Source organism: Dicentrarchus labrax, unplaced genomic scaffold, assembly GCF_905237075.1.
Source record: "Dicentrarchus labrax unplaced genomic scaffold, dlabrax2021, whole genome shotgun sequence".
In the NCBI taxonomy this organism is placed as follows: domain Eukaryota; kingdom Metazoa; phylum Chordata; class Actinopteri; family Moronidae; genus Dicentrarchus; species Dicentrarchus labrax.
The window spans coordinates 10,024,008-10,038,282 of record NW_026136720.1 but is presented as its reverse complement, the minus strand read 5'-3'; the positions used below and the strand labels follow the sequence as shown (position 1 = coordinate 10,038,282).

The 14,275-nt window shown below is 39.3% G+C and overlaps 3 protein-coding genes across 7 annotated transcripts in view; 2 read left to right on the top strand and 1 right to left on the bottom strand.

Annotated features, from left to right (window-relative positions):
* Positions 1-14,275, bottom strand: part of fbxl13 (F-box and leucine-rich repeat protein 13) — a 33,963-nt gene that overhangs the window by 18,804 nt on the left and 884 nt on the right. For all 3 annotated transcript variants that reach the window (XR_007881334.1, XR_007881333.1, XM_051382955.1), the window contains exons 3-12: positions 13,966-14,062; positions 13,789-13,856; positions 8,960-9,114; positions 7,576-7,685; positions 7,381-7,479; positions 5,724-5,819; positions 5,487-5,622; positions 1,960-2,012; positions 1,052-1,152; positions 408-537 (exon numbers count right to left, since the gene is read on the bottom strand). Coding sequence is in view for 1 of the 3 variants with exons in the window: in XM_051382955.1 (XP_051238915.1) it covers positions 408-537; positions 1,052-1,152; positions 1,960-2,012; positions 5,487-5,622; positions 5,724-5,819; positions 7,381-7,479; positions 7,576-7,685; positions 8,960-9,114; positions 13,789-13,856; positions 13,966-14,062 (1,045 nt within the window). In the remaining 2 variants the exon portion in view is untranslated. The remainder of the gene's footprint in view (positions 1-407; positions 538-1,051; positions 1,153-1,959; positions 2,013-5,486; positions 5,623-5,723; positions 5,820-7,380; positions 7,480-7,575; positions 7,686-8,959; positions 9,115-13,788; positions 13,857-13,965; positions 14,063-14,275) is intronic.
* LOC127353616 (leucine-rich repeat-containing protein 17) lies at positions 319-5,389 on the top strand. Its single transcript, XM_051382961.1, has 7 exons — positions 319-467; positions 2,249-2,527; positions 2,641-3,117; positions 3,236-3,453; positions 4,136-4,291; positions 4,728-4,869; positions 4,954-5,389. The coding sequence occupies exons 1-7, from the start codon at positions 436-438 to the stop codon at positions 5,234-5,236; spliced, it is 1,587 nt and encodes a 528-aa protein (XP_051238921.1). The 5' UTR covers positions 319-435; the 3' UTR covers positions 5,237-5,389.
* LOC127353614 (uncharacterized) lies at positions 9,126-13,496 on the top strand. Of its 3 annotated transcripts, none has more exons than XM_051382956.1 (4): positions 9,126-9,902; positions 9,978-10,036; positions 10,725-12,875; positions 13,405-13,496. In XM_051382956.1, exons 1-3 carry the CDS (start codon positions 9,886-9,888, stop codon positions 12,833-12,835), a joined length of 2,187 nt encoding a protein of 728 aa, XP_051238916.1. In that variant the 5' UTR covers positions 9,126-9,885; the 3' UTR covers positions 12,836-12,875; positions 13,405-13,496. The 3 variants fall into 3 exon arrangements, with proteins under 3 accessions (XP_051238916.1, XP_051238917.1, XP_051238918.1); XM_051382957.1 differs by having other exon boundaries at positions 9,127-9,867; XM_051382958.1 differs by lacking the exon at positions 9,978-10,036 and having other exon boundaries at positions 9,873-9,902.

The window sequence follows — 14,275 nt, the reverse complement described above, 5'->3', positions numbered from 1 at the left end:
CATGTACAGGGCCCCATAAAGTGAAACCATACATCTGGAACCAAACTAATGCGCATTCCTGGAAGAAGGTGTGTTTTATGTTGCGGTACATGTGTTATAATGTTAGAGTGTGCACATGGTGAGGGGATTGGCCAGAGTTGGTTGTATAAACCCAACCCTCCACTTGGTCACAGCTGCCTTTCACTCTCCTTCAGATCTTCGTTCATATGCTTTGAGTGCAAACAGTCACCAGCGTACAGCCAGGAACAAGAGGAGACACGTGCAAACAGAGAGGAGTGACTGGATTTATCCAAAGGCGGACTGAAGACTGAACTTTCAAAAAGGCAAAAAGCTGTGTGCAGCCTGTCTAAAGTTGAAGCCTGAGTGGAGTGACTATACACCAAACTGAGAGGAGCATACCAACTGACCTGAGTGCAACCGGACAGGTTGAGGTGGATGAGATTGTGGCAGCCCTTCCCTGTGGTCAGGTACATAAACCCTTTATCTGTGAATCTGTAGCAGTAGGCCAGACTCAGGTATTGAAGGCTGAGACAGTTCCTGTTTGAAATCAATAGTTAGATTAGTTAATGTAAGATGCACTGTGTTTAAGCTTTGTGCAGATTCTCAGATTCTCATTTTGTTGTTGTTTTTTGTGTAAATTTGAGTACATAAAAAAAAAAAGCTGAATTGAATTGAAATTGAAAAATGAATTATCTGAAACAATGTGCATATTACTTCTGGCCATGAGAGAGCTAGTGACTGAAAACTGTTGAACCTACAAATCTATCAAAAACAATCATAGAGTCTAGAAGTAGATGTTATGAGCACATCTGTTCCTCTAAATCATTAAGTTGGCACAGACAGAGCTGCTTCCCGACATTAAATACAAGCTGCACTTTGGACAAACAGAAATGGATAAATGGAGATAATTCTGGGAACTGAGGGGCAGGAGGCTAAAAATAAAAAGCAGCACCATGCAGGATTTTTGTTTGTTCAATTTGGAGATGCGGGACCTCAGTTTAGAGCACAGCTCTAGTCACACGGTGGTTTTTTACCACAACTGGAGGTTTACCTGGACAGTTCTCTCAGAGTTTTGTTTGTTATGAGTGTGCAAGAAAGGTTCAAGTAGAGCAGGCAGGGACAAGCCTCGACGATTCTCTGAACCATCATATCCTGTTAGAGAGCAGAGATTCAAATGTTACCTTGAGTTCTTTCAGCAATGCATCTGTTGAGAGTGTAATACCACAATCAATCAACAGGGCATTGACAAACATTTTAACTTCTTGCACTGGAATAAATGAAATGATACGCTTGTGTTTGTCAAAGATACGGACAGTATTCAGAAGATTACAGACTGATTTTATTTTTATTTTCATATGATATGAAGATCTGGATACAAACCAATAAACTTGTATACCATTGGATCTTTACAGATACAGGTCCTTTATGTCCAGTGTTGGTTTTTGGGAAATCAATTTTATGTAAAAAAAAAATTTAAATTAAAATGCATAAAATAGAGTAAAACAACTTGGAAAAATCTGACCAGGAACTAAACAAATGCAATGTAGCTCTTATCTGTGACGTACTGTGAGATCTGAACAATGATGACGTCATAAAGACAAACACTGAGGGACACTTTCCCAGACAAATAAATTGTCTGTCAAAATATCTTTTCTTAGCTAAAGTATATTTTTCATTGATTTATTATAGGACGGGGCTTTATGAGAATTGTTGGGTCTCTGTAAATAATTTAGTACAGTCTAGACCTGCTCTATTTAAAAAGTGCCCCAAGATAACTTCTGTTATGATTTGGCGTAATACAAATAAAATTTAATTGAAACAATATTTAACAATATTTATCATTATTAGCAATCTAGTTGTCATTGAACTTTACAAAATAGTGTAAATAGTAAAGCAGGACATGTGATATGAAGATGATCCACTGTCTATAATCATTAGACTTAACAATGTTTTACTTACTGTAACATTAAAACACTCTGACACATTCAGCTCCTGGAGATTTCTGCATTCACCTGATAAAACAGAAACAAGTAAACAACAGAGAAACAGCTGGTTAAACTGTGATGTCCATTTTTGGAAATACTCTGCTATAATCACATGTATGTTGCGATATAATAAAGTAATATGCAACATTATGTAAGGAACAACGTGAAGTGTCATAGTATTCTGCCTTCTTTCAAAGCTGTATATAAATTCCTGGGTGGCTCCTATCTCTTATATAATGCGCTAACTCTCACTTCTTCCGTAGGGTAAGCAGCAGCTGTGTTACATCAACAATAACACTGTTCACCTTTGACCCATTGCTTCTGTCTCCGAGCCCATTTTTCGTAAGACTTTCATCCCAAACTCTTGCCTTGGCTCAAGCTCTTCTTACTGAAAAGACAATCCCTGCAGGGTTCATTATGCGTGTGACCTCCTCACTCCTCTTAGCCTCCTTGCTCCTCCTCTTGCTCCAGACCACCGAGATGAAAAAACCGGGGAAGGGCAGAGGCCTCAGAGGAGCAAGACATAAACTCACGAGGGACAGGTATGGATTTACTCTTGGGTCCATTTTTCACCTACTTTAATGACCATGTAAACATATTGTATACAGACAGTGACAACCCATGAGATTGATCATTTGTGTTTGAAATCTGTCAGGGTAAAGGGTGCTGGGCGTCACAGCAGATCAGGTCCCTCCAGGCTTGCAGCAGCTGACTGCTCAGAACTGACAGAATCTAGAGAAGTCTTTGTAGACTGTCAGGATCGACGCCTCGCCTCCGTTCCCACCTCGCAGACCTGGTCCAACCAACCAAAGCACCTCCTCCTAGCCCGCAACCGGATCAAAGTCCTTCGTGAAGGGGCCTTCTTTGGATATGAGAGTTTAACCAGTCTGGACCTGCAGCAGAATCAGATCTCTTTAGTAGAAGAAGGGGCCTTCCAGGGTCTGACACGCCTTACAACCCTGCTGCTGCAGCACAATCGCCTGGGAACACTTAGCGAGGAGGCCCTCATCATCATGCCGAACCTCAACTATCTACGTCTATATGATAATCCATGGAACTGTCTCTGCCCGATGGACAGTCTCGTCCGCACCCTTCAGGTCCCGAGCAACCGTAATCTAGGAAATCATGCCAGGTGAGGGATTCCACAAAGAGGTTGACACTAACCTAACACAATTGCTCTGATTCTACAGGTGAAAGAGTAATTTACTGAGCCTCAGAATAACAAACAGCCTTCAAATTTCCTCTTCTAGGTGTGCAGAACCCACCAGACTAAAAGGCATGAAGTTGAAGCAGGTTGACCCCGAGTTACTCTGTAAGGAGAAGGACCCAACCAACGACCCACAGGGCGACGACGACACCGATTCCCTATTCCCTATAGAGCCCATTCCAATTCGCACCAAACCAGACGCCACCACATCTTGTCATACCTACCATTTCCCCCAAAAACGGATGGACTGCAGTAAACGAGGCAAGCTCATAATCTGCTTTTATTTTCCTGAATCAGTTCGAGTCACTCTACCCTACGCTGAACCTCACTGTGTTTCAGTCCACGTGTTTCTTATGCAACAGAGCACTCAAGAAAAATATCTGTGAAGCTTTATGTCAGAGAGCCCGTATGCTTGTGATTAAATATTACTGTCGCATGACTGGAATGACTAAACTACTATTTCTCAAAGGATTTTCAGAGCCAGACACAAAGCTGGCAAAGAAACATATCTGGTTTGGCAGGTGTTTTCTATTCAGTTTTACATTGCTTGCTTCCTTAACCGCTGACTGATTCTGATTCTACTTCATCTTATGAACTTGGAAAGCACTGGCTAAACAAAGTTTGACTAACACATCAGCTTAAGTTCATTGCAAAACATGCAAACGCATTTAAAATTTGCCCAAGAATAAAGTAAATCAAATAATGTGTTACTACTATCTGTCCCGTGCTGGCAGGAGGCCTGGATTTAATATCAAATTCAGGTTATGGATCGAGGCAGAGCGTAAATCTGTCTCTGCACCAATTCTTCAGTGCAGTAGTAAGAGTTGAAACTCAAGCTGGTTTCTTAGAACACTCTTTGGCTTGACTTTATTGTAATTAATAAAAAAGAAATGCTGACTTTTAATCTAATACATCTGACTAATGCATTCCCCTGTATGTTTAGGTCTAACTGAGGTGCCCACAGGTATTCCAGACGATGTTGTTCATATCGATCTGTCCCATAACTCAATCCATCATCTCAGAGCCAGAGATTTCCAAGGAGCGAGGAGCCTCAGAACCCTAAACCTGACTAATAACAACATGGAGCGCATCGACACAGGTATGTGTGCTATTACTACTGAATCCCTATTAATCACAATCTGTGAATGTTACAGCATGTACTTAATGTTCCTGTAACGAAAACCTACACAAACAAAGTCCAGTTTCTCTTTGGCTGATAGATAACATATGGAAAGCCAAAAGGTTAAGAAGATGTTATGCAACTGCTGCCAACTTCTGTTTTCCATTTTTCCTTATAAGAGACACCTGGCACTCTGCCATCATTGTCTACACAGTATTGGCTTTATTTATAGTGGGGAAAGCTGAGAGGGTTACACACATAGAGTTGCTTAAGTGATTCAGACACAAACTGAACACCGGTTTTTAACTTCCGGTTAACAATAAACAGCAACAGGTTTGTCTAAATATAGCCACACAAGAAAGCAAGAAACAAAAAAATACAGTATGCTCATGCATTTCTTTCTTCTTTCTCTCAGCTTCCCTGTCTGGACTCCTGCACCTTCGTGAGTTGGACCTATCTGACAACAGCATACATTTTGTCAAGTACGGGGTTCTTGAAGACCTTTACTTCCTGTCACAGCTAAAACTGGGAGGAAACCCATGGGTGTGTGACTACAGGTAGGTTATTTTGCTCAAATGTTTACAATAATTCTTTTTTGGACAAATCCAAATCATGATCAAAACCCAATTGTATTTTTTCAGCATCCACTACATGGTGTACTGGCTGCGTCTGCACCCAGGGGTGAGGCACTCTGGCCTGCTGTGTCGTTCCCCTCCTGAACATACTGGGGAAAGTGTGGAGGAGTATGTGCATTCCTACAACAGAGAGTGTCCAAAGGACAGACAGCACAGCAGAACTGATGAGGACCAAACAGACCCTGAGCTATGGAACACAGCAATGGAAGTGCAGGGAGAGCTGGAGGAGGAGCTGGAGCCGAGCCACTTGAGAGCGCCACAGAAATACCAGATTATCAGGCTGTCCTGAAAATGTGACCTAAAATTTGACTTTAGAAAAGGCTTGTGTTTTCCTTTCAATATTGTGTAACAGTCTGTATCAGATGGAGAAACTAGATTTTTCAGCAGTACTTTTATGTTTTGTCAGTGTTGTCGTTTTAATTAAAATATAAGAATGATCACATTTTCTGATTGTTTTGACTAATTATTGGTATTAGAACATGATCTGTATGGGTCAATGCACACTTACCTACAGGAAATATGGTATAATAAATACTCACTGATACATTTCAAGCTGGGCCATTTTAGAGACGTGCAGCCGCGCAGGTTGAGGTGGATCACAAATGGGCGGTAGTTCTGCAGAATCTGCTTCATTGTGCTGTCTGTTATCCAGTTTTTCTCCACAGAGAAGTTGATCTAACAGGGACACATATGAGAGAACATTTATACTTCTGTTTCAAGTACAACCTTAAACACTACTATGAATTAAATATAGGAAGAAATCTCTCAGTACAGACCTGACTCCATAATGTGCCTGACCGGATGATAGCTCTCCACATGCAGCACACATCGGCACAATTTAGCCAGTCTCGCAGTTCTAAATATTGAAAGATCTGCAGAGAAAACAATCACCTGACATATTCAAAGGTGGCAAAAATACATAAACCTTTTACACAAGAAGAAGTACTGATTCAACGAAAAAGTACAGGCTCTGAAATGTACTCAAAGTATAAAAGTGAAAAGTCCTCTTTTGGTTTTCTCTGAAGGACATTTTAACAAACTATTTCTGTGCAAAGTTGAAACTGAAACTTCAAATAGGGTTGAGTCTCCCTTTCTTGTCTGATATACTGTTTTCGTTATGTTAAGTCTGTCGTGTGATATGCACCCGTATTGATGTTGGAAGGTTTGCATTGATGCAAAAAATAATAATGATCATCAACAATTCCCTCAGTTCTTCAAATACGTTAAACTGACGTAACACGCCTGTTTTGTAAATGTAAGGACTAGAAAGTACAGATATTTGTGTAAAAATGTTGGGACTAAAATAAAAAGTTGTCAGAAAAATAAATACTCAAGTAAAGATACCTAAAAAAACTACTTAGGTACAGTAACAAAGTATTTGTACTTTGTTACTTCCTCTGGACATATTTTATCATACAGAAAGGTGAAAACATTTGAATTTCCTCTCTGTTTATTTAAATAATATCCGAGTACTTTAGGGCACTAATTTTATTCGTTCTTCCATAATGTTCTTGTCATAAGGTATAGATACGCTGAAAGGTTTATACATTTTATAAACATTGAAGTGTTGACATTTCATAAGTGAAACGATTTAAGAACACCCTGCCCTTTGCCAGATGTTACGATAAAGTGACCCGCAGATTAAAGCAATGAAGCAACTTCCGTACTGATCACATGATCAATATTTGGTCCTATAGGTTTTAATCTCACATAACCAGCTGTCACTTTGGAAATATTTTGCCAGTGTCAAGGAGACAATTAGGCACCAAAACCAGAACAGACAGGATCCACTGCCACCTCTGCCACTTTGGCAGTGTGATGCAAGTGAACAAGCAGCCTTTTTCTTTCTCCAAACATAGTCATGCTGGAGCACTATTTATCAGGAGAAGTGCTGGAAAGAAACACCAGAGCAAATAAAGCCAGAACGGTGCTCCCTTTGCCAGCGTGTGTGTGAATCCAAAGCAAACAGGGGCTATAACTGGTAAGTGCAAGCAGAGTCAGAAAAGATGTTTACTGGAGTTTTGAACATATTTATAAACTACAGAGCGACTGATATGAAAGTGCTCCTACAAAAATACAATTATTGATGTGGAAAAAACACAACAACATATCTTGTGAGAGAGTTGTCCCATAAACATAAACCTTTCTGTGGTAATGGGTCATAGCTATACTACACCATAATGAGCTGCAACAGTCATTAATCAACTGGCCTCCAAGAGACTGAAAGCATGTTTACAGTGGAGTCGACTTTATAGTAAGTCTTATGTAACAGATATGATCTCATCACTGACTACTTAGAGAACAGAGAGGTGAAGCCGGTAACTCCAGGGCTGTAATCTGTCTGTCCGGGAACTAATTAGGCTCATTATAAAAGAAAATGTGAAGAAACTGGCTGAAGGACACGTGAATGTTGTGTAGTTTGAGAGGAACTACCTTCAGTGAGAGGCTGCTAGGGAGCACTGAGAATCCGTCACATCCTTCCCAAATCTGGTGGACTTTGTTGCTTTTTTCAATAAACCCCATTTCCAACCTCTGTAAGATTTATAAGAACACACAAAGAAAGAAATGTAGAAAATTGCTAAAAGGAATTATTTTTTTTCTCAGTTGAAATTCCAAATAAATTCATACCTTAAAATACTCTTTTGTCCTCTTTGAGTCCTTTGCAACTTTACGCCATGCAGCTGTGATGCGCTTAAGGCGGCCAGCGTTTACAAGTTTCACAAGTTTCTCGATGGCAACTAAGTTGAAAAGAAATTTAAATCTTGTTTCAGAGATCCATCACTTTTTTTTCCCACTTCACTATTCACACAAAGACAGCGCACAAAAAGCAAATAAGGAGCAAAAAACAAGAAACAAAACAAAAACTAGGGCTGCACAATTAATCACAATATTATTGAAATCGCAATATGCAAATTGTAGAAGCTGCATTTTTTGAATATAGGTAAAATCTGTAAAACAGCATTATAATGAAGTATCGTAGTTCTGCAGAGATGACCTGGCCTACAAATCTTGTTGTAAGAGAACATGTTTGTTTGGTACAGACACCAAAAGTTTCACATCATCATGATTTTAATAGTTTTTTCAATGAAAATTTAATTTGTCCCACAATAGTCGTGAATCATATCATATTATCCGTCAGAATAATCACAATATGATGTTTTTACCATAGCGTGCAGCCCTAACAATGACCAAACAAATATGAGATCATGGGGTAATCAGTAAGTGTACAAAATAAACAAAATACTGCACATAATAACATAAAAATATAATTAAAATAATATACAAATATGAGAGATCTGGCTTATAAAGATTTTCCCACTGTTTTTCTCCCAGTTCTTTTTGAAGTCATATATAGTTATCTGGAGTAGGTGAGATGAAGATTTTTGAACAACATTGACAAATAGGCTGGGAGTGAGGCAGTTTTTCAAAAGCCAATATTTTGTAATGGACTTTTTATTTGCTGCCAGGAGGTAGGTATCATCTTGAATTAGCCCTTCAGTGATGTGTGCAAAATAGAGGGATTTAAATGTTGTACTGATACTGAAACCCAGAGTTTTTTAAAGGATTGTTGCCACTTCCATCCTTAGGAACAAGATCAGAAGACATGCTCATGATAGATGTCCATCACTTTTGTAAGTATTTTAACTTCTGCATATTTTTTAGCAGAGAATAACATGTGGACTAAATTATGGCAACAATATGGTGATCACATTTGTCCTGAATCTCAAGACAAATTTAGTTTATGAAAGTAGAGTCAAGTCTCAAGAGTGGAAGAGTTTAAGAGTGGAAGATGTGAGGGACAGAATGAGTCACACAGTGGGGAAGAAATGATACATATCTGGACACATATTTTAACACACTGTATGTTTTCTCTGGCTATTTTCATAGAGAGTCATAGCTTGCAAAAACAGTCAGTCCACATTAGTTTGGTTAAAATTCTTCATGATCATTTTATATTATATATATATATATTATTATATATTCATTCAGACATACTAAAGTAGTCACCTACCAGCCTGCTTCTTCTTGTGCATTTTTACCCAGTTTGACCATTTGGTGAGTGCAAGCCACTGGCATTTCCTCTCATAATGCTTCTTTGCGAGGTTCATCTTCAGAGTCAGCTCTATGGCACTTCTCTTTCTCTGCGTAGTGAACCTCTTCCACTTCCTGTCCACACAGCAACAACACAGCTCATGATTAATTCAGTGGAAAGGTGCACAGGCAGAGTGCCAGAGACCTGCTTTAACTCAACAGTACAGGAGTTAGTAACACTTAAATTATATCATTTAATCTCAAATAAAGTTTTTTTTTCTAATGATGATCTCAACTGAAGCATGTTTGGACATTCAGACAGGAGAAGGACTGACTGGACAACAGGCCTATGATACAGAGGTCAGCACTGACAACAGACAGGTGAAAGGCAATCTGTGAAACAGAATATCCTCATGAACTCAGCAACATGTTGATCATCTAAAAACATTCAGGACTTTCATTCACAAGGGTTAAATTTCTGCTTAGAGTTACATCTGTGTCACTCTCTCTTGGTGTGTCTTCCTATAAGTCATATACAACATATTTTAGACATATGAATATACAAGAAGACATAAAGAGGAAGATGTTTAAAAGCTAGTATCCTGATAGCACAGATGTATTTCTGAATTGCTTTTAGTGATATTAAAGTCATCACCATGCAACCCTTTGAGCAGATGCTCCACCTGTGCTTGTCTAATTAGGTTGATTTTTCACACAGCACCAGCTGTCTACATTCACCTCATTGCAATCAGCGTAAGCAGAATCTGAAAGGTTTCAGTATCCTTCCTTCCACATTTCTTGCTCTCAAATTTTCAGGACAAAAATGGGACAGAGGATGATTTATTGTTATCTGGGCTATTTGTTTTAATCAACAGTCTGCTGCTGCAGGTGGTTGAACTCACTGCCATGGCTCTTCCATTTGGGTAAATAAAACACACATGCATTGCTGGCTAAATTCGGCCTCTTACTTTTTTCTTTCTAACTTTATTGTTTTTCAGAGGCTCTTGGCTTTGCACTCTGATGTTATGGGGCTGCGTTTGTTTTCTTCCTCAAAAAGGTAAGAATGTCTGTATTATTGCTAGGGATGGGAATTGATACAATTTTATATACCAGTTTTAGATATCGGTGTTGTTATTGAATCTGCTTATTGGTCCTAATACATTTTCTGTGTGGGGAAAAAATTGATTATAAAATATGATGTTTACCCTCTGTACTTCTCAGTTGGGAAGCAGTGGCACTTTCTGGAATTTAAGCCCATAAATGGTTAAAAACTTTATATATACCTGAGAGGAATTTGAGGAGTTACAGCAGCTCACATGTCAAACAGCAAAATTAAGATCACAAAATCTAAAAGTGACAAGAAAATAAGGTTCAATTACAGTATAGAATAAATATTTAGCATAAAGATGTTTCAGTATACTGCTGGTGTTTCCACCCTTATTGTAAAAAATAAAGTAAATCTTCTAAAACTATAATTTACGGACATTGCAACAAGCACTATTGTCATCTTTCTTTGTGAAAGGAAGCTACGCTTTGGACTGTTTCTTCTCCTCCGCCATGACTACTTGTTGCAAGTTTAAACTGTCAAAAAAACATGCTGGCATTAATAAAAGGCACCGATAACCTTGGAGGCATATGATTCTGATAGATCTGGCCATTTGAAACCGGTTCTCGATTCCCATCCCTAATTATTGCCGATGTTTAACCATATGGATTTAATTCAATGTCTGTTTATTCCCTGATAGGTTGCAATATTGCACATGGATACTCTGTCAGTAATCATGCAGAAGTGCTTGGTCCACAAACCTCAAACCAGTTTCATTCTGGAGCATCTTTAAACTCAGACCATGACTCTGTTAGTCCAATGGATGACCTGCAAAACTTTGATTCCCTTCAGAGAGAACCAGTCCACTATGAAAACAATGAGGATGCGAGCTCTGTTACAAGCTTCGGTGAAGAGAACCCAGAGTCAGAACATGAGCCAGATGAGTTTTCAGTGGACCCCTCGATGGAGAAATATCTGCAAGAAAGTGCTGGTGATCAACACCCCTTTGGCCTTTTAGTGAAGGAGCACAAACAAAAGACATCTATGGAGGGTGTCAGTTTCCCAACAATGAAAGATTTCAAACACTTTATAGAAACTATTAAAAGCTCCTTCTTAAAGCCAGGAAGTGACTTGAGTGGACATTTTCAAACTGAACAGGACATGATGGAAAACGAGGTGACTTCTAATGCTCAAAATATTAAGAGCGAGCCTAATGACCATGATGGCGTCAGTGAAAACAATGTCTGGAGTGAACCTGTGGATACAACTTTCTACCAAATGCAAAGTGAAAGCCTCTCTGTCCCTGATCCTGTCGACTCCATGGCAACTCTCCTTTCTACCAGTGTTTATGACAACCAAGACTCGGGCTCGGGCTCTGCTCTCTACCCTTTCCCTCATTCAACAGCCTCTGAGTATGTTTCAAGTAATTATGGAAATTTTGACAAGAGTGGGGAAAACCCCGATATTTTCACCAGCTCCGAATATGTGCAAAATGAAGATGTTCCGTCAACAAGCTACGAGCTCCCTGAACAAATACCCTCAGGCTCCTTCTTCAGCCATGTGACTGAATCTCCTGCCAACCCTCCAAACAACCCATCTCAAGAGTTCAGCTACTATCCAAGTAAAACATCCAATATAATGCCTTTAGTCTCTAATGGGAATATTAAACAACCAATATATACATCTCACAGTGAAGACTCTTTGACAGGGTATCAAAAACCATCCGGTGGCTTTGAATTTGAAGATTTTCAAAGTCAGCAGCTAGGCAGAGTGACTCCAGCCAATGTCGTGTCTGCACCAAAGCCCCCATTGTTGAATTCCTATGCCAAAAGTGTATATGTCAATGCACCAAGAGGTCACCTCAACATCTTAAGTTATCCACCAAAACTTAGGGAAAGACCAGCCCCATCATTTCAAGCTTATCAACCCACTATTGGCAAGGAATCAAAGTACATAAACAACACCCCCACTGTTCAGCTGCCTGCATCTAGTGGTTCTGTTTCTTCAAGGTCTGACAACCTTTCACCACAGAGGAGTAATGGTCATGTGGGCGCTCAAACAAGCAGCCCACATGATGCTGAGGATCAAATGTTCAACAGAAAGCAGCCGGTCCTGTCCCCCCAAGAGTTTATTGGCTCAAGTAGATACGATGGTTATCTCGGAGACCAGAGAATCGGCGTTACTCGTCCATCCAGCTTATCTGACCAGGCAAAAGACGAGGAGAGATCAGGCCTCTCTGAGCTGAATCCAGTTTCTGGGATTTCGTCTCAGGTGGGAGTTGGTTATGTAAGTTTCAACTCTCTAACAAACTTGGCTCCAACTTCGTTATCTGAGACAGCGCTTTCAATATTAGCTGGCAATGAAGTCACGTCCAGGGACTTTGGAATCAAGAATATAATCTCTAATAGGTTTCAAACCGGCAATATACGTGATGCCAGAAACACTCTGGGCTCATTTTCTACCCCACAAAAACGAGGCATTTCTCTAAATGATGCAACCAGCTTTCTACAGAAGTTCATACAACCAACCAAAGTACGGAAGCCTCGTAAACCGCCGTCTGGATCCAAAGCGACTGGTTCTGTTTTAAGTGGTGTCTTTCGGAGGAATGGTGGCAACACAAAAAGGCTTCGTTCTCAAACTGGCCCCAGTGTGTCACAACCATCTGTAAACGCATACATTGTGCAGTCCAGAAACGCCTACGTGAGGAGCAAAGTATCTCAATCAAACACCCGTTATGCACCGTATCAGCTGGATGGAGGCAAAACTGGTACACGCCAACGGAAACCTGCTCCAATGCTACACAAATACTGAATGAGAGAACAGAGATAACCACCCCTTTAAGAGTGATATGGTATGGGAAAATATTTTAGTTATCAATGTTGTGCTAATGATTAATTATATTAACAAAAACATTTCTCACATCTCAAATGTTCTCAAGCAACTCTTAAATCAGTTTAGTCATTGAGATCCTGAATGAAGTGTATACAGATTCAAAGACGGCAGAGGCCAGACATTTCTATAAGAAACTTTATAAAGTAAATTGAACTAAGATGTATTTAAAGGGAACTTCTAAGATGTAGGATTGCACTGGAGGGAAATGTCAAATCTAGAGAGACCATTACATCTAATAGTCCCACTGCAGCTGATCTGCTCTTACGCATAGCTCGAGTTTGAGACTTCAGAAAGAATGCATCTAAAAAATGTACCTGCCTGGTCCAATAATACTGCAGTTAAATTTGGGTTTTGCTATATTTATCCTGGGTAAAATCACTGACACAAGTCCTTTTTTTTAAAAAAAAAATGCTGGTATTTTGTATTTTGACTAAAGTCTCACACATCTAAAGTTGGAAATCTTTTCATTCCTTGTTTTTTTTTTTTAGGATCTGCTGTCGTCTTCAGCCGGGAGGAAAATCAAGATTCTGCAGTTCTACAAACATCTGCTCTAATTAGTAAAGGCAGTAGTTAAACAGTTTTCCATCTCTTGTCTTGACTGTCACATGAAATTAATCAACAATTTCAGGTTGATCTTTATTTTCAGTCTCAAATGTCGTGTTTGAACTTTAGTGATGGGTTGAAAATAATAATCTTTAACTTCAATCTTTAGCTACAAGGTCACATAGTGTTTTTAGGCTTAAGGCACTTTTGTCAAACAGGCCAAAAACAATAACTACATACTGGTATTTCCTTCCTTTTCCATCAGGACATTGTTGATCAGTTAATCAAACCCTCATGTGTTGATCATAACTACAATGCTGCCGGCCTACCTGAAGCAAGAGCTTGTTAAATGTTTCCTGTAATTGGAGTAGGCCTTCTCGAACAGACAAAAGGACAGCTAGAAAGGAACAGAACAAGCAATTCATATAAAAACAGTAAAAAGTCTGAAACAATGTGTCGGTAAAATCTGGGACTCAACCTGACTACACTACTAAACCATACTGTACCATAGCGTCATCTTGGTCCATATAGGCAGCGTCCACTGTCCTACGTGTGAGAGAGGTAGTTGTGGTGCGATGTTCTGCATCAGCAACAAACTTGTGCCTTTTTAAAAAAAAAAAAAAAAACATAAAAACAGATCATATCCAGAGCGAATTCTTACTTATTGAATGATTCAACAGAATTAAAATGCTACTGAACTGTTTAGGTTTAGTGATATTTCTAAACCTAAATGTATTTACCATCCAACAAGATGACAAAGACCATCAAATATGTGGTCTAGAAATTAATTATGCCTGTAATTGTAAGTGGAATTAA

Excerpts from the sequence above, each read along its gene's own strand:
- LOC127353614 (XM_051382956.1), top strand. Across the intron at positions 10,037-10,724 it reads TTGTTTTCTTCCTCAAAAAG|GTTGCAATATTGCACATGGA; the intron begins GTAAGAATGTCT and ends ATTCCCTGATAG.
- LOC127353616 (XM_051382961.1), top strand. The coding sequence starts at position 436 with ATGAGATTGTGGCAGCCCTTCCCTGTGGTCAG. Across the intron at positions 2,528-2,640 it reads CATAAACTCACGAGGGACAG|GGTAAAGGGTGCTGGGCGTC; the intron begins GTATGGATTTAC and ends GAAATCTGTCAG. Across the intron at positions 3,454-4,135 it reads GATGGACTGCAGTAAACGAG|GTCTAACTGAGGTGCCCACA; the intron begins GCAAGCTCATAA and ends CTGTATGTTTAG.